This window comes from Taudactylus pleione, unplaced genomic scaffold (assembly GCF_031769625.1).
Source record: "Taudactylus pleione unplaced genomic scaffold, aTauple2 ptg000109l, whole genome shotgun sequence".
NCBI lineage: Eukaryota > Metazoa > Chordata > Amphibia > Anura > Myobatrachidae > Taudactylus > Taudactylus pleione.
The window spans coordinates 4,995,026-5,017,335 of NW_028284511.1; the positions used below are offsets into that span (position 1 = coordinate 4,995,026).

At 41.1% G+C, this 22,310-nt stretch overlaps 1 protein-coding gene across 1 annotated transcript in view; it reads right to left on the reverse strand.

Annotated features, from left to right (window-relative positions):
• Positions 1–17,378: 17,378 nt before the first annotated feature.
• The window catches only part of MUC2 (mucin 2, oligomeric mucus/gel-forming), a 139,562-nt gene continuing 134,630 nt past the window's right edge, over positions 17,379–22,310 (reverse strand). Inside the window, exons 58-61 of the mRNA XM_088471030.1 lie at positions 21,474–21,602; positions 19,969–20,008; positions 19,530–19,653; positions 17,379–17,726 (exon numbers count right to left, since the gene is read on the reverse strand). Coding sequence (XP_088327156.1) covers positions 17,492–17,726; positions 19,530–19,653; positions 19,969–20,008; positions 21,474–21,602 — 528 coding nt within the window. The 3' untranslated portion in view covers positions 17,379–17,491. The remainder of the gene's footprint in view (positions 17,727–19,529; positions 19,654–19,968; positions 20,009–21,473; positions 21,603–22,310) is intronic.

Here is a 22,310-nt window from a genome sequence, read left to right on the forward strand (position 1 = left end):
TCAAGTGCTTGCGAGCGGGTCTGATTCAGGCCCTAAATTCATACTACGTCTCCGAGGGCTAACCCTCAGGACGCTTTGCCGCATACGGAGACAAAACATGCCACTGTGTGCACCTCTCTGAATCAGGCCCAGTACAGTATGTTGAATTAATAGAGCAGATTGTTAGCTTTAATCTGACATCTTGTGGTAGAATAGGGTAATGCAGTAAATATGAATTTTAATGTATGTCATTTGAACTGCTTGGCCATCTGCTCAGTCCAAGGAGGGAATTCAATAAGACGTCATAAGCCACTTTTTTGCAAAAAAATGGCTTATCGTGCAAATAAGTACTTATCGTGCTATCCTATTAGTCGCAGTTTTCACGGGAACGAATTCTCCATTGGATTTTTAGTGAAATTAGGGCCTGATTCAGAGCCGGACGCTATTTGCGCTCGCTCGTCCAGAAAAAGGGGCTGGCTATTTAAATTAACCGTTCACTCTTTGCGGTCTGTTCACGCCTCTATGTCTGAACGAGCGAACAAAACATGCGAACGTAATTTTGAAAAAACGCCCCCTGGCCGCTCGCATCATACGTCATGTCCACTATATATTAGATTAATCGAGTACATCAGACGGCGTATGAACTGCTCGCTATTCTTGTGGTTGGTTTTTCCTACCACAATCATGCGAGCAGTTCTAACTATAAAACAACCAAGTGACGTGGTCGATGGCGCTGCTTTAATAATTATGCACACCCTTAAAACGCCCGTTTTGACCTTTAAGCACGCCTGCGTTCTGATCTCCACTCCCCGTTTTCAAGCACCTTCCCCTGTTACCACCCACATACGCCTCATTCTGTCACTCAAAATAGCTCTGAATCAGGCCCTTAGTTATCACCACCTCCTGGGCAGGTGAAAGTTTGGAAAAATCCCTCTATTTTAAGGTAGAAATGTCAGGACTTGGGGCCTGATTCAGACCCACTCGCAAGCGGCTGTCCGCTCGCAAGTGGGTTGATGTTATGCACTGCGCATGCGCACGACGGCGGGAGCTCCGTCGTGCGCATGCGCCAGACGCGACGAACGAAGGAAAGTCCTTCGCTCGTTGTGTCTGATCAAAGGGGGCGTGCTGTCGATGTTGATTGACAGCACGCCCCCTTTGGTGGGCGTGCCGGGGGCGTGCCTCCCTGATGGGGCCGTCAGAAGCCGGCCCACTGACATCACTAGTGATGTCAGTGGGAGTGATTTTGGCTCTGATAGAGCCAAAATCACTCCGGGCCTTGATGTTGAAAAACTCAACCGCAGGCTCCGGCTCGCAGTTTCAAACTGCATGCTCGTATAGGCTATACCCACAGCTATACGAGCGTCCAGGAGGACGCTCCAGAATTATGGAGGGCGGCCCTCATTCAGAGCGTGCGCTCTGCTCAGAGCGTACGGCTCTGAATAAGGGCCTTGGTTCAGAGCCACTGGGAAATCCTCCTTAATGTCTAATTAAGCAAAAAAAATGAATCAACTTAATTTGGCCTATAATAACATGTCATTTTGGGGGTGAAAAAGAACAAAATGCAGGAAAATGGGTTAATTGATGTGGGACAAGCATATAGGGGGGTCTGTATGAAAGGGACAGGTGTTTTTAAGATTGCAGGTGGATGTTAGAGGTGTACAGTATTTTAAAGGTTTTTTTTTAAAGTGTCTTTAAATGATACAAATATATACTGATAGACTTTTTTATTCACCCCCAATTATAGTAAAGCATTTATTTTGCCAAACAAAGACTTGCTTTCTATAATTATTTTTCTATTTTAGAAATATGCATATAACAGCCGTTGTATACAATTTACAAAGCCAAAAAACTTTTATTAAAGCCACTAATACACTTCTATACTGGGGCAACTAATGTGTGTTTTATTTTTCTGTTGGAGGCCATTATGTTTATTTCTTTTTTTTACTGTGGGAGCCATTGTGTTTTACTTTTTTATTGTGGGGGTCAATGTGTTTGTTTGTTTTTTCTATTGGTGCCAATGTGTTTTCTTTCCTATCGGTACCAATGTTTTTTTTTCCTATTGGGGCCAACGTGTTTGTTTGTTTTTTCCTGTGGGGGTAAAAAGTGTGTTTTTTAATAATAAAAATGATAATAAAAGTATTAATTATGGATATAGTTGGGTCAGGGTTCTCCAAAATGTCCTGCACAGGGTGCTAGTAGACCTAGGGCTGGCCCTGTATCTGCTCCTTTATCCCAGAATGTACTTGTGTGCTCTTAATAGAAGCCTAGATGGGACAACTACTAGCAATGTCTGTTTTGAGGCTGACCACTATAACTAGATGGAGCTTACAAAAGAAAGATGATGCTGCAGGCAGGGCCAGCACTACCATTAAGCAGCTTTAGGCAGCTGCCTAGGGGGCCCGGCCACTGGAGGGTGCCACTGGGTCCAGAAAAAAAACATGTCCATGGTCCCAGTCAGTGTAGTGCAGTGCAGTCCGTACTACACAGTAACAAACACACCAGTGCTGGTTAGTACACTCATACTACCTGGAGGCGGTGTGTTTGTTTTAGCAGCCAATGAGAGTCACACAGACTCTCATTGGCTGCTGCGCCCACTGCCAGAGCCGGGCTGAAGCTCACTCATGAGCACTGCCTTCTGGCTCCCGCAATGGGTGATGGGAGAGACATCATGACATCTCTCTCATAGTGCCGAGCGGGAGGACGGAGGAGTGAATGGTGGCAGGCGCAGAAGCGGGGATTCAGGTAAGTTTTTTGTGTTATTTGTTGTTGTCTGTGTGTAAGGGGCACTGCATAGGGGAGACCACTACTGGGGGCTCTGCAAAGGAGGGACCACTACTGGGGGCACTGCATAGGGGAGACCACTATTGGAGGCACTGTATAAGGGGGACCACTTCTTGGTGCACTCTATAGGGGGCACTCCATATAGGGGGCCACTACTGGGGGCACTTCATAGGGGAGCCCATTACTGGGGGGCACTGTATAAGGAGCACTACATAGGGGTGACCACTATGGGGCCCTGTACAAGGGGCACTACTGGGAGCGCTGTATAAGGGACACTACTGGGGGCACTGCATAGGGGGAGCACTACTGGGGGCATTGCATAGGGGGGACATCTACTGGGGGTACTGTATAGGGGGGACCACTACTGGGGGCACTACTGGGGGCACTGTATAATGGCTTGTGTAGCTATCCAAGGCAAGGAAGAGGGGTGCTAGGCTGAAGCTTTGCCTAGGATGCCAAGAGACCTTGCACTGGCCCTGGCTGCAGGCATGACAGTGTCTCACCTATAATTACTACAGTACTACTGCATCCTATAGTTACTATTTACTGCTCCTCCTACAATGACTCATTTTACTGCCTCTCCTGCATATACTACATTTACTGCCTATCCTGCAAATACTACATTTGCTGCTTCTTGCAAATGCTACATTTACTGCCTCTCCTGCAAACACTATATTTACTGCATCCCCTGCATATACATATTTTACTGCTTCTCCTAAATGACTCTTTTTACTGCTTCTCCTACAATGGGCCATATTCAGTTAGGCTGCAAAAAGCCGTTCTCTTCTTCTTTTACACCTATGACGCCATTTTTACCGATTTGAGTTTTCCCCATATTCAATTTTTCTGACTTTTCGCCTATGAATAGGTGGCGAGAAAAAGTGCAGAATTGGAGTTTTGGGGTGCAGACTATTCAGGGGTACCCATAGTGAACCCCCATGTCAGAGCATCTTTAGGGGGGTGTCAGGCTGATTTCCCCAAAAATTACAAGACTTTTCACCGATTTTGTTTTCACTGCGACCCATCTTTGCCGATTTGGAATTGAATATGGGGATATGCGGGGACAAGTGCAATACATTTTTGACCCTGAAACCAGCGATGATGGCGAAAAGTCCGGCAACTGACTTTTTGCTACAAATTCAATATGCCAAAATGACTCCTTTTACTGCCTCTCCTACAATGACTCATATTACTGCATATTCTGCAATGACTCCTGATACTGCCTCTCCTACAATGACTCCTGATACTGCCTCTCCTACAATGACTCCTGTTACTGCCTCTCCTACAATGACTCCTAATACTGCCTCTCCTAAAATTACTCCTGCTACTGCATCTCCTACAATAATTCCTTTTACTGCATATCCTACAATGACTCCTTTTACTGCCTCTCCTACAATGACTCATATTACTGCATATTCTGCAATGACTCCTGATACTGCCTCTCCTACAATGACTCCTGATACTGCCTCTCCTACAATGACTCCTGTTACTGCCTCTCCTACAATGACTCCTGATACTGCCTCTCCTAAAATTACTCCTGCTACTGCATCTCCTACAATAATTCCTTTTACTGCATCTCCTACAGACTCATATTACTGCATATTCTGCAATGACTCCTGTTACTACGATGACTCATTTTACTGCATCTTTTGAAGTAGCTCTTATTATCGCTAATAGAAGGCCTCCATTTACTGCCTCTCCTACAATTACTACTTTTACTGCACCTCTTGCACTTACTCTTTTTACTGCATCTCTTATAATTACTCCTTTTATAGCCTCTATTACAAGTACTCCATTTGCTGAATTTTTTACAATTTTTGCTTGCACTGCCTTCTTGCAATTTCTCCTCATTGCATATTTTGCAGTTATTCCTACAATTATTCAATTTATTGTATGGCATCTCTTGCAGTTTCTCCTTTAACTACATCTCCTACAATTACTCCTTCTACTGCCTCTCCTGCAATTACTCCCCTTATTGCAAATCTTGCAGTTAGTTACTCCTTTTACTGCATAACCTACAACTTCTCCTTGTACTGCATGTCCTACAATTATGCTTCTTATTGCATATCTTGCAGTTAGTTACTCATTTTACAGCATCTCCTGCAATTACTCCCTTTACTGCCTCTCGTACATTAATCCTCTTATTACATATCTTAGTTACTCATTTTACTGCATCTTCTACAATTACTCCTTGTACTGCCTCTCCTACATTAATCCCCTTATTACATATCTTAGTTACTCCTTTTACTGCATCTTCTACAATTACTCCTTGTTCTGCCTCTCCTACAATTACTCCCCTTATTGCATATCTTGCAGTTAGTTATTCCTTTTACTGCATCTTCTACAATTACTCCTTGTACTGCCTCTTGTACAATTACTCCTCTTATTGGATATTTTGCAGTTAGTTACTCCTTTTACTGCATATCCTACAATTACTCCTTCTACTGCCTCTCCTACAATTATTCCTCTTATTGGATATCTTGCAGTTACTTCTTTTACTGCATCTCCTAAAATTACTTATTTTACTGCCTTTCCTACAATCACTCCTTTTATTGCCACTCTTACAGTTACTACTTTTGCTGCATATCTTGCAGTTACTCCTTTTATTTCATCTCTTGCAGCAACTTGTTTTACTGTATTTCTTATAATTAATCTTCTTAGTACATATCTTGCAGTTACTACTTTCACTGCCTTTTCTCTGATTACTCCTCTGACTACCTCTCCTGCAATTATTACTTTTGCTGCATCTCCTGCAATTACTAATTTTCCTGCTTCTTTTATAATAACTTTTTCACTGCCTCTCCTACAATTACTGATACTCCAACAATTACTGCCTCTACTATAATTACTCCTTTTACTTAATCTCCAACTTATTTTACTGCATACCTTATATTACTCCATGTACTTTACCTCTTACAGTTACTTGCTTTACTGCATTTCCTACAATTAATCTTTTTACCACAAATATTGCAGTAACTGTTATCATTGTATCTCATGCAGATATTATTTTTACTGCCTCTCCTCTGTTTACTACTTTTACTGCCTCTCCTACAATTACTCATTTTACTGTCTCTCCTACAATTACTCATTTTACTGCCACTCCTACAATTACTAATTTTACTGCCTCTCCTACAATTACTAATTTTACTGCCTCTCCTACAATTACTAATTTTACTACCTCTTCTACAATTATGAATTTTACTGCATATCCTATAATTACTTCATTTACTGCTTCTCTTGCAGTTACTCATTTTACTAATCTCTCTCTAAGAATTACTTTTTTACCACCACTTTTACAATTACTACATTTACTACATCTCTTGCAGTTACTTGTTTTATTGCATTTCCTACAATTAATCTTTTTACTACAAATATTGCAGTTACTGTCATCATTGCATCTCATGCAGATATTATTTTTACTGCCTCTCCTCTGTTTGCTACTTTTACTGCCTCTCCTATAATTACTAATTTTACTGTCTTTCCTACAATTACTCATTTTACTGCCTCTCCTACAATTACTAATTTTACTGTCTTTCCTACAATTACTCATTTTACTGCCTCTTCGACAATTACTAATTTTACTGCCTCTCCTACAATTACTCATTTTACTGTTTTTGCTACAATTATTCATTTTACTGCCTCTCCTACAATTACTAATTTTACTGTCTTTCCTACAATTACTCATTTTACTGCCTCGCCTACAATTACTAATTTTACTGCCTCTCCTACAATTACTCATTTTACTGCCTCTCCTACAATTACTCATTTTACTGTCTTTCCTACAATTACTCATTTTACTGCCTCTTCTACAATTACTAATTTTACTGCCTCTCCTACAATTACTAATTTTACTGTCTTTCCTACAATTACTCATTTTACTGCCTCTCCTACAATTACTAATTTTACTGTCTTTCCTACAATTACTCATTTTACTGCCTCTCCTACAATTACTAATATTACTGTCTTTTCTACAATTACTAATTTTACTGCCTCTCCTACAATTACTAATTTTACTGTCTTTCCTACAATTACTCATTTTACTGCCTCCCCTACTATTACTAATTTTACTGCCCCTCCTACAATTACTCATTTTACTGTTTTTGCTACAATTATTCATTTTACTGCCTCTCCTACAATTACTAATTTTACTGTCTTTCCTACAATTACTCATTTTACTGCCTCTTCAACAATTACTAATTTTACTGCCTCTCAAACAATTACTAATTTTACTGTTTTTCCTACAATTACTCATTTTACTGCCTCTTCTACAATTACTCATTTTACTGCCTCTCCTACAATTACTCATTTTACCATCTTTCCTACAATTACTAATTTTACTGCGTCTTCTACATTTACTAATTTTACTGCCTCTCCTACAATTACTAATTTTACTGTCTTTCCTACAATTACTCATTTTACTGCCTCTCCAACAATTACTAATTTTACTGTCTTTCCTACAATTACTCATTTTACTGCCTCTCCTACAATTACTCATTTTACTGCCTCTCCTACAATTACTAATTTTACTGTTTTTCCTACAATTACTCATTTTACTGCCTCTTCTACAATTACTCATTTTACTGCCTCTCCTACAATTACTCATTTTACTGTCTTTCCTACAATTACTCATTTTACTGCCTCTCCTACAATTACTCATTTTACTGTCTTTCCTACAATTACTAATTTTACTGCCTCTTCTACAATTACTAATTTTACTGCCTCTCCTACAATTACTAATTTTACTGTCTTTCCTACAATTACTCATTTTACTGCCTCTCCTACAATTACTAATTTTACTGTCTTTCATACAATTACTCATTTTACTGCCTCTCCTACAATTACTAATTTTACTGTCTTTCCTACAATTACTCATTTTACTGCCTCTTCTACAATTACTAATTTTACTGTCTTTCCTACAATTACTCATTTTACTGCCTCTCCTACAATTACTAATTTTACTGTCTTTCCTACAATGACTCATTTTACTGCATCTTCTACAATTACTCATTTTACTGCCTCTCCTACAATTACTCATTTTACTGCCTCTTCTACAATTACTCATTTTACTGCCTCTCCTACAGTTACTCAATTTACTGTCTCTCCTATAGTTACTCATTTTACTGCCTCTTCTACAATTATGAATTTTACTGCCTCTCCTACAATTACTCATTGTACTGCCTCTTCACTCATTGTACTGCCTGTAGTACAATTACTCATATTACTGCATCTCCTATAATTACTTCATTTACTTCTTCTCTTGCAGTTACTCATTTTACTAATCTCTCTCTAAGAAATACTTTTTTACCACCACTTTTACAATTACTACATTTACATCTCTTGCAGTTACTTGTTTTACTGCATTTCCTACAATTAATCATTTTACTGCAAATATTGCAGTTACTGTTATCATTGCATCTCATGCAGATATTATTTTTACTGCCTCTCCTCTGTTTGCTACTTTTACTGCCTCTCCTATAATTACTAATTTTACTGTCTTTCCTACAATTACTCATTTTACTGCCTCTCCTACAATTACTAATTTTACTGTCTTTCCTACAATTACTCATTTTACTGCCTCTCCTACAATTACTAATTTTACTGTCTTTCCTTCAATGACTCTTGCTGTATCTCTTGTAGTTACTTTTTCTTAAATTCCTTTGTGAATATTGGGGGTCATTCAGACCCACTCGCGAGCGGCAGTACGCTCGCAAGTGGGTCGATGTTCCCCACTGCGCATGCGCACGATGGAGGGAGCTCCGTCGTGCGCATGCGCGAGACCCGGCGAGCGAAGGACTTTCCTTCGCTCGGAGTCTCGCATCAAAGGGGGCATGCTGTCGATGTTGATTGACAGCACGCCCCCTTTGGTGGGCGTGCCGGGGGCGTGCCTGCCAGACAGAGGCGTTCCTACGGGAACGCCTACCGTCTGAAGCCGGCCCCACTGACATCACTAGTGATGTCAGTGGGAGTGATTTTGGCTCTGATAGAGCCAAAATCACTCCAGGGCTTGCAGTTGTGAAACCCGACCACAGGGTTTCACTCGCAAGTCCGATGGTCGCGATGGTCAAGACCATCGCGACCATCTTGTTGGACGCTCGTATATGCTGTGGGTGGTGACCCACAGCTATACGAGCGTCCAGGAGGACGCTCCATTTTAATGGAGGTGGGCCCTGATTCAGAGTGAGCGCTCTGGTCAGAGCGTCCGGCTCTGAATCAGGGCCATATTCCGCATTTACACGTTTCTATTTATTTTTGTGCTATCCTTCCTTTGATCCTTTTTCAAGATATTATTAATATTATTATTTATTACCAGTTATTTATATAGCGCACACATATTCTACAGCACTTTACAGAGAATATTGGTTCATTCACATCATTCCCTGCCCCAGTGGAGCTTGCAATCTAAGTTCCCTACCACACTTACACACACTTACACACACTAGGGTTAATTTTTTTTGTTGGGAACCAATTAACCTACCAGTATATTTTTTGAGTGTGGGAGGAAACCGGAGTACCCGGAGGAAACCCACGCAAGCACAGGGAAAATATACAAACTCTGCACAGTTAAGGTAATAGTGGGAATATATATATATATATATATATATATATATATACACACATATATACACATATATAGTGTATACTGTATGTATAGTATATCATATTTATTATTATTTCCATTTGTTTTGACTCTTACTCTAGTTTTAAAACATATTTTAGTTTATTTTGTATGTTGATCTTGATACACTTGACACCGCATTGTGTAAACATTTGAATGCACTTCTTAGCACTAATCATAGGTGCCCATATTTTTGTCAGGATTCTGCCTGGGATCGGCTGTTACTTACCACAGTGCCGGATTCCCCTCACTAGCGAGAGCAGGGAGACATCAGGTGCCTTTGGTAGGTGACTTGCTGAGTATTCTCCCCAAGGCCCAGGTGACTCCCATGCAATTCTCCATATCGGAGTTCCTGTGGCAGTGGTCATGGACACAGCCATCTTGGCTGAATCACCTGATAGATCCTTATCCAGTGGTAGCTGTGTCAGTGACTCATTTTACTGCCTCTCCTACAATTACTAATTTTACTGTCTTTCCTACAATTACTCATTTTACTGCCTCTCCTACAATTACTAATTTTACTGTCTTTCCTACAATGACTCATTTTACTGCATCTTCTACAATTACTCATTTTACTGCCTCTCCTACAATTACTCATTTTACTGCCTCTTCTACAATTACTCATTTTACTGCCTCTCCTACAGTTACTTAATTTACTGTCTCTCCTATAGTTACTCATTTTACTGCCTCTTCTACAATTATGAATTTTACTGCCTCTCCTACAATTACTCATTGTACTGCCTCTTCACTCATTGTACTCCCTGTAGTACAATTACTCATATTACTGCATCTCCTATAATTACTTCATTTACTGCTTCTCTTGCAATTACTCATTTTACTAATCTCTCTCTAAGAAATACTTTTTTACCACCACTTTTACAATTACTACATTTACATCTCTTGCAGTTACTTGTTTTACTGCATTTCCTACAATTAATCATTTTACTGCAAATATTGCAGTTACTGTTATCATAGCATCTCATGCAGATATTATTTTTACTGCCTCTCCTCTGTTTACTTCTTTTACTGCCTCTTCTACAATTACTCATTTTATTGCCTCTCCTAAAATTACTCATTTTACTGCCTCTTCTACAATTACTAATTGTACTGCCTCTCCTACAATTACTCATTTTACTGCCTCTTCTACAATTACTCATTTTACTGCATCTCCTATAATTACTTCATTTACTGCTTCTCTTGCAGTTACTAATTTTACTAATCTCTCTCTAAGAATTACTTTTTTACCACCAGTATTACAATTACTACATTTACATCTCTTGCAGTTACTTGTTTTACTGCATTTCCTACAATTAATCATTTTAGTACAAATATAAAAACAATTATTTATTTTACAGAAATTCCTACAATTACTAATTTTACTGCCTCTCCTACAAATACAAATTTTTCTGCCTCTCCTACAGTTACTCAATTTACTGCCTCTCCTACAGTTACCCCTCTTGCTGTATCTCTTGTAGTTACTTTTTCTTAAATTCCTTTGCGAATATTGGGGGTCATTCAGACCCACTCGCGAGCGGCAGTACGCTCGCAAGTGGGTCGATGTTCCCCACTGCGCATGCGCACGACGGAGGGAGCTCCGTCGTGCGCATGCGCGAGACCCGGCGAGTGAAGGACTTTCCTTCGCTCGGAGTCTCGCATCAAAGGGGGCATGCTGTCGATGTTGATTGACAGCACGCCCCCTTTGGTGGGCGTGCCGGGGGCATGCCTGCCAGACAGAGGCGTTCCTACGGGAACGCCTACCGTCTGAAGCCGGCCCCACTGACATCACTAGTGATGTCAGTGGGAGTGATTTTGGCTCTGATAGAGCCAAAATCACTCCAGGGCTTGCAGTTGTGAAACCCAACCACAGGGTTTCACTCGCAAGTCCGATGGTCGCGATGGTCAAGACCATCGCGACCATCTTGTTGGACGCTCGTATATGCTGTGGGTGGTGACCCACAGCTATACGAGCGTCCAGGAGGACGCTCCATTTTAATGGAGGTGGGCCCTGATTCAGAGCGAGCGCTCTGGTCAGAGCGTCCGGCTCTGAATCAGGGCCATATTCTGCATTTACACATTTCTATTTATTTTTGTGTTATCCTTCCTTTGATCCTTTTTCAAGATATTATTATTATTATTATTTATTACCAGTTATTTATATAGCGCACACATATTCTGCAGCACTTTACAGAGAATATTGGTTCATTCACATCATTCCCTGCCCCAGTGGAGCTTGCAATCTAAGTTCCCTACCACACTTACACACACTTACACACACTAGGGTTAATTTTTTTTGTTGGGAACCAATTAACCTACCAGTATATTTTTTGAGTGTGGGAGGAAACCGGAGTACCCGGAGGAAACCCATGCAAGCACAGGGAGAATACACAAACTCTGCACAGTTAAGGTCATAGTGGGAATATATATATATATATATATATATACACACATATATACACATATATAGTGTATACTTTATGTATAGTATATCATATTTATTATTATTTCCATTTGTTTTGACTCTTATTCTATTTTTAAAACATATTTTAGTTTATTTTGTATGTTGATCTTGATACACTTGACACCGCATTGTGTAAACATTTGAATGCACTTCTTAGCACTAATCATAGGTGCCCATATTTTTGTCAGGATTCTGCCTGGGATCGGCTGTTACTTACCACAGTGCCGGATTCCCCTCACTAGCGAGAGCAGGGAGACATCAGGTGCCTTTGGTAGGTGACTTGCTGAGTATTCTCCCCAAGGCCCAGGTGACTCCCATGCAATTCTCCATATCGGAGTTCCTGCGGCAGTGGTCATGGACACATCCATCTTGACTGAATCACCTGATAGTTCCTTATCCAGTGGTAGCTGTGTCAGTTCTCAGCTGACTTGCTCATCCAATGGACAGCTACCTGGGGGTATAAACAGGACTCCAGGTGAACAGGAAATTGCCTGATCAACTTTGTTATTCCCAGATGGTTGCTGTTTGCTTTATTCCAGGCTTCACATGCAATCTTCCAGAGACTCTTCCCAGTGGTATTTCCAGTGTATACTCTGTACATCTCCTATGTACTGAGTCCTAGTGACTATTTACAAAGTGCCATATCCTTGTGCAGCAGTGTGATAGAACACCTATGCCTGTTTGCTATTTACAAGTGCCATTTCCTTGTACAGCCGTGCTACAGAACACCTTTGCCTGTGTGTGCTATTTCAAGTGCCTTTGCCTGTGTATTATTTAGAAGTGTCATATCCTTGTGCAGCAGTGTGATAGAACACCTTTGCCTGTTTGCTATTTACAAGTGCCATATCCTTGAACAGCAGTGCACCAGAATACCTTTGCCTGTGTACTTGGTACGCACAGTAGTGTACAAGTACGGATCCTCCTTCTCCTCAAGTCAGCAGCATATCATCATTCTCCAGTGCTAGCTACAAAACATACTCCTCAGTGATTTCCTTTCTCTGGTCTCCCACAGCACCTCTTCAGGGTACATTTGTATTGTGCTTATTCTGTACTAGTGGTACAGAGATTATGGACCTTATTCAGAGGCGGCCATACGGTCTACGCCCGCACGGCCACCTCAATGTTTTGCGAGGGAGCCGGCTCCCTCGTGCGCATGCGTGAGAACCGCTATGACCGACAGCGCCGGTCGTAGCGGGTCTCTTTCCAAAGGGGGCGAGCTGTCGATGTTGATTGACAGCTCGCCCCGTTTGGAAGGCGGGCCGGGGGGGTGGCAGCCCAAACGGAGGCGTTCCCATGGGAACGCCTGCCATTTGTGGGAGGCCCCACTGACATCACTAGTGGTGTCAGTGGAGAGCTTCCGGCTTTGACAGAGCCAGAAGCTCTGCGGGGCTTACGACAAGTGAGACCCTACCCTAGGGTCTCGTCGTAAGCCCTGATGGTCGCGATGGTCTCTGACCATCGCGACCATCACCCGAGCGGTCGTTAGAGCTGTGGGTGTTAACCCACAGCCTAACGACTGCAACAGAGGAGGGCGGTCAGGATGCAAGTGGCCGCCCAGTTTCTGAGCGACCGCTTGCATCCTCCGACCGCCTCTGAATGAGGCCCTATATCTCCAGGGGGCCTAAGCAGTGTGTCTTTCTCCATTCCCACTCTCATTGGATCCCAGACCTGGGCACAGCGACCTGCTTGCCAGGTGCAGCTAAAACCCATATCCCGCTTTGAGGGGGCTCTGGTGAAAACCTCCTGGCAGGTTAGACTTAGCATTCAAGGTCAGGTCTCGTCAACATCCCATGCATGTGGATGGGGAGACTGAACATCACCACCACTTCCAGCCCCTCAGTAGGGGACTCCATGACGCTCAGCGTGACACTTTTAATTGTACAAATTATGAAGTTATTTAACATTTAGTAAGAGTAACATCAGGTTCATGTTTGGGGCAGCACAGATGGTGTAGCGGTTAGCACGACTGTCCCGCAGAGGTCATGAGTTCAATTCCCTGTCATGACCCATCTGTGTGGAGTTTGTATGTTATCATCATGTTTGAATGGCTTTCCTACCTCACTCCATAAACATACCTGTAGGTTAAATGGCTTCTTCTTCTTCTTCAAAAAAGAATCCTAATGTGTGAGTGCTTGTTTGTGTGTGTGTGTGTGTGTACATGGGGATCAACTGTTGATGTCGACATTGTTCAAATGTCAACAGGCAACATGTCAACATCTTCACAAAGTCGATATTATCGTTGTGCTGCAGGACGGAAGGGTTAGGACTAGGCTGCAGGAGCGGGGGAGGCTAGGGTTAGGCACTACGGGGACGCTAAGTGCTAGGCTGCGGGGGGGATAGAGTTAGGCACTAGGGGGAGGGTTTTAAAAATAGGGATTCATTTTAGGGATAGGGGGAGAATATTTACCAGAATGCCACTCTGCATGTCGACACTGCATGCTGCATGTTGGCAGTTTGTCCATATTGATATTATGAATGTTGACCTTGTAGACCGCACCCAGTACATGTGGTATGGAATATAGATTATCAGCTCTACTTGGGCAATGGCCGTTGTGAATGACTCAATATGTCCTGTAAGAGTGCTGCTGAATATGTGTGTGCTCTATAAATAACTGTCAAAAAATAATAAATAAAATTGAACCTATTGTTTCTAATGGCACCTTACTCCCTCATATTTTTACTATCATTCAGGTATATTGTTTGTATTAATTGGATTTACTGCAGCATTTCCTCCCAACACTATTAAGAATATAAGTAACAAATGTGTGTCAAACACATTTGCTTTTTGTCTCTCAGTTCCACTCATGCCTTTCTATAAGCAGCTTTGTATACTGTGTATTAATAATGAGACTAGTTAACAAAATAGCTGAAAAGCTATTTGTGAAAAGAGCAAGCCATTACCAGTTCTTAGTCTGGTGAAGATTCTAATTGACTCTGATCAATGCATTTGCAAAGTTCTAATTAACTGTACATAGTGGTAATCTGGTAATGTGCTCCAGAATTCAAGTATAATGTATTTATTAAAGCTGGTGTAGCACAAGCTGGCCACTGATAGTATATGACAGACCCTCTTTGAACCATGCTGGTATACTTGGATAATGGTATATGTTTACCACTGTTGTGTATACCTTGTCTGGCATTGTTGGGTACAAAGAATGGGACATTGTGGGTACATAGGCCCTGATTCAGAGCCGGACGCTCTGACCAGAGCGCTCGCTCTGAATCAGGGCCCACCTCCATAATTATGGAGCGTCCTCCTGGGCGCTCGTATAGCTGTGGGTCACCACCCACAGCATATACGAGCGTGCAGGTTGATGGTCACGATGGTCTTGACCATCGCGACCATCGCCACTGCGAGCCGAAGCCTGCGGTTGAGTTTCTCAACCGCAAGGCCCGGAGTGATTTTGGCTCTATCAGAGCCAAAATCACTCCCATTGACATCACTAGTGATGTCAGTGGGGCTGGCTTCTGACGGTAGGCGTTCCCTTGGGAACGCCCCCGTCTGGGAGGCACGCCCCCGGCACGCCCACCAATGGGGGCGTGCTGTCAATCAACATCGACAGCACGCCCCCTTTGATCAGACACAACGAGCGAAGGAAAGTCCTTCGCTCGTCGCGCCTCGCGCATGCGCACGACGGAGCTCCCTCCGTCGTGTGCATGCGCGGTGCACACCATCGACCCACTTGCGAGCGGACAGCCGCTTGCGAGTGGGTCTAAATCAGGCCCATAGTCCTTGGTCTAATTGTATGTGTTGGATATTGAGTGTCTATTATGTGCAGAGATGGTAAGATGTGATGAGTTCAGCTGATAAAATGTGTTAGAAACTAGTATAAATATATGGATACTGCTGGTATATTGTGCTTTGGTATGTTACTGGTTATTTGGTTTCTATAATACATAAAACATTAATTCAGCAACAGAAACTTGCAAAAAATATATAGTTGTGTTTGTACTGAATATTCTTTTGGCCAAGCTCTTTATAATATTGCTGTCTGCGGAGAACCATTGCTAAACTAAACATTGATTTTGGCATGAGTCAGTGCGCTCTGTAGTGTAGCCTGACACCAACAGGATGTGAAATAAAATGAAAAGGTTTGTTAAACATAGAATACGTTGTAAGGTAATAAAATAATGGCATTATGCCATATTTAAACTGTTAGAACGCATATGGCCTATTCCTCATGCATTATGTGCTACCAGTATAATATATTGCAGGACTGTAACTATGGGTATGTGACCTGTGCCATTGCACAGAGCACAGGGTCCTGGGCGTGGCACCATGGTTGCCCCATGGCACCTGCTTGTGGTTTGCAGGGTGCTTGGAATGGCACCCTGCAGCCAGTAACGCTATTGCAGAGCCTACCTGGACAAGGGACACTCCGAGCAGGCACCCTGCAGAGCTGCAAGGAGTGTCCTTAGGATGTTCCAGGCAGTGCTCTACTTCCCAGTGCCTGGCAGCCTTGGACCCTAGGCTTCACATGATTACGTCACAGGTTTAAGGGGCAGGCCCAACACAGGGCACACTGCCATCCTGTAATGGAGTTGATATATTATATTCAAGTGCACATGACCAACCTGTTAACAATGCATCTAAAGCATGTGTTACTTTTCAAGCTTTTGTCATACCCATTTTCCAAATACATAAAGTCCTCAATATACATTTGGCTCTACATAGAATAGCTACTGATAGTTAAGTGATATACTGTATGTGTAAAAATAATATACCTAGGAGCTTATAAGCACTTAACATATTGAGTTAAAGTTGAAATCATGAAGGATAATGTTTTAACCTATCTACACCAGACTTCCTGTCTATAAGCCTCTTACAAATCTGTGAAATATCCCAAGTTCTGTAAAAATATAAGATGATTGTTAAAATTGTCAGTAGTTCCTACTTATAAGACAATTTTTAGTTTGGCACTAGTGGCCCTTTAAATGACAATATTAAACATATTCCCTTTACTAGATCCAATGAGGCCCCTCTGCCAGTATCCCTCCTCTGTCCTGCTGGGGTCTATGACCATATCAGCCACCAGAACCTCTGAGGTTTCCAAGTGCAGAGCCCTAAGTTAATGGTGCCTCCTTCTCTTATCATGGCAGCGCTTCAGACCTCCAATGTACACTATTGACCCAAAAAGATATATTTATTGGTGCTGGCACTTTGAAGTGGTGCAATAATGGAGCCTGAGGTATTGTGACATAGGGTTGTACTTGCGCCCTGTGCAAATCAAGTCTTCTTTTCTTCGGGTCCAGGTATCATCATTACCTCCAACAATGCAAAGATTGGGGGCTAATGGGAGGGACCCAATAATTGTGGTAAGAGGAATGAAGGGAGGGGGAGATTAGATACTTCTGAAAATGTTCACAATAAAATTTTACCAACTAACTTTTCAACTAAGCAATTCCCAGGCATCATAAAACAGACAATGTTTTCATCGGTGCTGCATAATATGATGGTATATATACTGTAAGTAACCTTTCAGTTTAATAATGACCTTACAAACAAATAAAGACACTAATGCAACTATATGACGTAAGTGCTTTAATTTTAAAAAGAAACAAAATATGACATGTCGCACAAAAAGAATATATAAGTGATGTTGCAATATATTAATTTGTAGTGTATTTTCTCACTGTAAATGACAGCTGCCTCTTATTTATCGTTGCACTCTTTTTGACTTTAAGGACCGACGAGCGCGGACAGGTGTCTTTTCCTCAGATGATGTCCCTGATCCACAGTCAGTGTTTACACAGTCACATTTCTCCACATCGATATATTCATAGTCAACTTCATGTCCGTCAGAACACTGCAGCATAACGTGTTTCTGCCTGGTCTTTACTTCCTGGCAGCAGGTACATTTATGTGACATTGACATGGCAGCTGCTGAGTAGCTGAAATTATGAATCAAAATGATTACTGTGTCAGTTTTGTATTCTTGTGCTATCAAATACTTTTTTATGATAAATGCAGAACTTTTGTATAAGAGTAACATTAAGCTAAAATGTATCTCAACTGGGCTGTGCACCATCGGGCCTTGAACTGTCCAAGTGAAATCCTGATAGCGGAAGGCCGGGTGGATCAGAATGCCGGAAGCGGTGGGTAAGTAGGCTAACCTACCCCTCCCCCCCAACCCTCCCTTGGTGGTACCTAACCCTAACCTCCCTAGGGGGTGCCTAAGCCTAACCCCCCTGCAGTGGTGCCTAAACCTAACCCCCCCTCCCCGCACCCCAAAACCTAACCCTCCTGGGGGGTGCCTAACCCTAACCTCCCCCAGTGGTATCTAACCCTAACCCCCCTTCCCCTAGCCTAACCCTCCTCTCCCCCCCAGTGGTGCCTAAACCTAACCCCCCTTTCCCCAGGACTTTGCCGTTACTTACCCATCCGGACGATCGGGAATCTACTGCTTCGTGATGCCAGCGTCGTTATCCCGTTTACTGTCGGGATATCGTCATCGGTATATTGCCAGGCGGCGGGATGCGGGCGACGGGATATCAACGCCCGGTATTCTGTCAGAGCCCAGTGCTGGTTGTATTAAGTACAGTGGAACCCTACGTATTTTTTTCCCTGTACTTAAACAACCAGGACTGGCTTTGCAAAGTCCGGAGCTGGTTCTGTTTTGGGGGGGTAACTCACATCATTTTTTTTCTACATTTAACTCTTTATTTGCTTTTTACAGTCAGATACATGCAGGCATCTCACTGAAGTCTGCATGTATCTATGTCAATCCGACTTGCTCATGCTCAAATCGAAAGCATGAAGCAGGTCTATCCATTTGGGGATTTGACGTTCGATTTGAAGTTCGATTTTGTGTTTGATTTCAAATCGAATGATCGTAAATAATGGATTTGTGTGTAGGTCTATGTAAAAGTACCGATGTTTTTTCGATGTTCGATTTGAGATCGATTTGAATAAAATTCGATTTGAAATTCAATTTTACATTCGGTTTGGCCTTTAGTAAATACCCAAATGCAAAATCGAATACAAATCGAATACAAATCGAATGCCAAATCACTCAAAATGCAAAACCGAACCTTAGTAAATTTACCCCTTGGTGTTTACTTAAAGACATTCTCACCCATTCTTCATGTCCAAGTCTTTTTGGAATTCATACATTGAAAGTCATACATTCCGCTAAGAAACACAATTATACATATGTGCCATATGTGTTCTATTCCAAGGCGCTACTTCTAACCTAAAGCATAGACCTCCCTTTAGAGGCACTAACAAAATGCTAGGAAATGTACCAAATATTCTTTGTAACTAGAGATGTGTGCGGACCACTGTGTTTTGGTTTTGGCAAAACCACCCTCAAACATTATGATTTTGGTTTGGGCAAAACCACCCTCAAGTGTTCTTTTCTTTTGTTTTAGTTATGGATTTCTTTAAAATTGATAAAAACAGCTAAAATCATGTAATTTGAACCTGTTTACATGCAATCTAAAATCCAACATCTGTTTTTTAAATCCAAGTTCCGAAGTTACAGCACGCCCAAGCCGGTACTCAGTTCTTCTCGAAACCCTAAAATTGATCCAAGCCAGGACTTGTATTGACTTGGAACCCCAAAATTTGTATGTGTTCGGGTTTCAGCAAAACCAAACTGCACATTTCAATTTGTAATTATAACAAAAACATATCTTAGTTCTTTCTGTAATAAACTATAATAATGTTTGCTTGTTTATTTATTTCATTCTTACATTGAAAATGTTCCACAGGATCCTTCACATCGAGACATCTTCACCATTTCTTTAGTTCTGCATTTATTATGGGACAGATAATCATAGTATTGCTGCAACTGACAGGAGGTCGTCTTTTCAATACCTGTGGGATTAATAAGATGACATTAGGTTTTCTAGACACAGTTTATGTCCCCATTATGGTCCAAGCCAACAATTAGGATTGGATATGCCCCTAACTGTCAAATATTGCTTCCTAAAATTAATGTAGTGTACTCTACAGAATGTATCTTTTGCTTCTAGGGATTAGTATATGGAATATCTGTCATTCTATGAAAGTACAGACAACTGTTTTAGTATTCATAATCATATACATACAGAAAAAATAGAGTTAGGACATTATCTTAAATATGTAAATAATATAGCATTGGACATTTTGAGGAGCATGAAAAGTACTTACATATTTTGCAGCAGCCATTAGGTAAAAGTTGAATGGTTCCCTAAACATAAAGAAATTGTTTATATATTTTACTCAGAGATATTCTGTAAAAGTGAAATATTACAGACTCGGAAAGATATGACCATGGCTAACCCCTTCAATCATAACCTGGGGTAATGTGCACTCTAATTATCAGGACAGTCTCTGCTTTTCATGCTTCTTTGGTAATGCTGGGAATAACTATGATTTTTAAATCTAAATTTTATATATATATCTTATTTTCCAAAATGGATATACTTTCATTAGTCAATTTATTGGATTAATTATGTTTTGTCTGTTTTTCCCATAGGGTGGGGGAAATAGTCATATTCTTCAAAATGTATTCCCATATTTACAGATACAAAATTTGGGGCAACCCCAGAAATTTCCCCAAATTTTATTGTCAAGTTCCCTTGAGAATTGCAATTCCAGATATATGGACTTTTCTCAAGGTTTAGGTAGTTATAGGATTAGACAACAACACTGTGACTTTTTGCACATTTGCCTTGCCAAATGTGTCACCAGAGCCTCTACTAGGCTTCCCATATTTTCATCATTAAAATTCCAATGCAAATTGGACATACTGTACAGTTATAGGAATAGTAATTACTATTAAATAAGTCTTTACAGCTCTTTTAGTACTGGTTTGCATGGAAAGTCTGGTTCAGGTCTCCCATGCATTTAACCAGGCCTTTCATCCCTACACATAAATCCCTGTGATGTTGCATGATGATGTGATAGGTACTTCCTTTAACTTCCCAAATATATATACAGTAGTTACAGATGGCACTTGCTTCGAATTCTGCATTTAGTTAGTGGTCATGGAGCCAGGAACCATTCCGTGGTTCTTTGTTCCACTACTAGACCCTACAATTGTCAGTGATCACCCAAGCTTTTAGGCAGTCACAGTACTATACCTTGCTTACACCACCCATCACTTAGGGTAAATTCCTGAGCCATGCTATTGATTTCCTATGCAGTACAATAAAATATATTTTACCACTTTCTGTAGCCTATCTAATAGCCAATTACAGATTTTTGCTCCTGTTCTGCAGCTGTGAATACAGGTGAGATCATAACTGCTCATATCTATGGTGGCTGTATGGGACTAGCTGTTTTGGTGTGCACCTGGCAGTTGTTATGTAATATAGAGGGCAGATAGTCAAGAAAAACATCCCTTAGGGACTAATTAAGTTAATTATCTAAACCGTTGACATTTCAGGATAAATTAAAAAGTTGCCTTTGTAGAAAATTGTTTTGCATGCTAAAGGAGGAAAACATAAGGAATGACATACTTAGGCCGGCCACATATGGAGCAAATACTGTATGTTTTCCAACTTGGTTATTTTTGACATTACTCAGAACCACTAAGCAGACTGAAGAAAGTCTAATCTACTAATGATCACAGTCTCTATTTGAGTGTCATCTATTGAATTATCTTTTAATTTGATCCATGCTGTGGCCAGATGTCCATTCGCACCACTCACAGGTTCACAGTCATCTTCGTTAAAGTAAGGGCAGGAGATTTGTGAGACGGACGTGATGAACTGATTCCTGATCATAGTGCAGCTGTACACGGTACAGTTATCATTTTCAGCCTTAATCATTTCTCCAGGCTGCAAAAAATAGGATTAGAGACAAAGATTAAATTAAATGGAGGGTGGATTTTGTGTCTTCTCTTTAGTAAGTTGTGACACTGATTTCAAATGTTATGATACCTAAATTGAGAACAGTTTATCTCCAGAGACTCTCTCCTGCATCATCTTCTGTGTCTAACATGTTTATTAAAGATATACTTATAAAGTTGCAAAACATAATAAAAAAAATATGTTCTCTTTATGTGTCAGGCTAGTGTGTTTAACTCACTTCGCTTTGGAAACACCCCCATAAGAAAAATCTGCCCCCACCTTCGTGGGTCATTGAATACTCGTAAAAATGCACATGACGGAAATAGTATCATTGTCTCATCAAAGTCCTCTCTACTTGTAGTTTGGAACCACCCATTTTAGTAATTTAACCATTTCTATTTTCTCCTAAAATACTGATTGGTGTATATCATATCATCAATATATCTTGACAGTAAGGAGACAACAAAAATCCGATTCTTCCTACATTCTAAAGAACTCCATTTTAATTTAATGTGCAGTGTTAATATTTGTGTAAAATAAATCCTTATTTTTAATCACTATCAATATTACTTATTGATACTTTCTTCTTAGTAGTATAATAATGTGGAAAAAGAGAAAAACGATTCTGCACAGAACTATTAAGAGTTAATTAATAATAAACCAACCATTCAGCCATCACAGATAATTATCTGTATC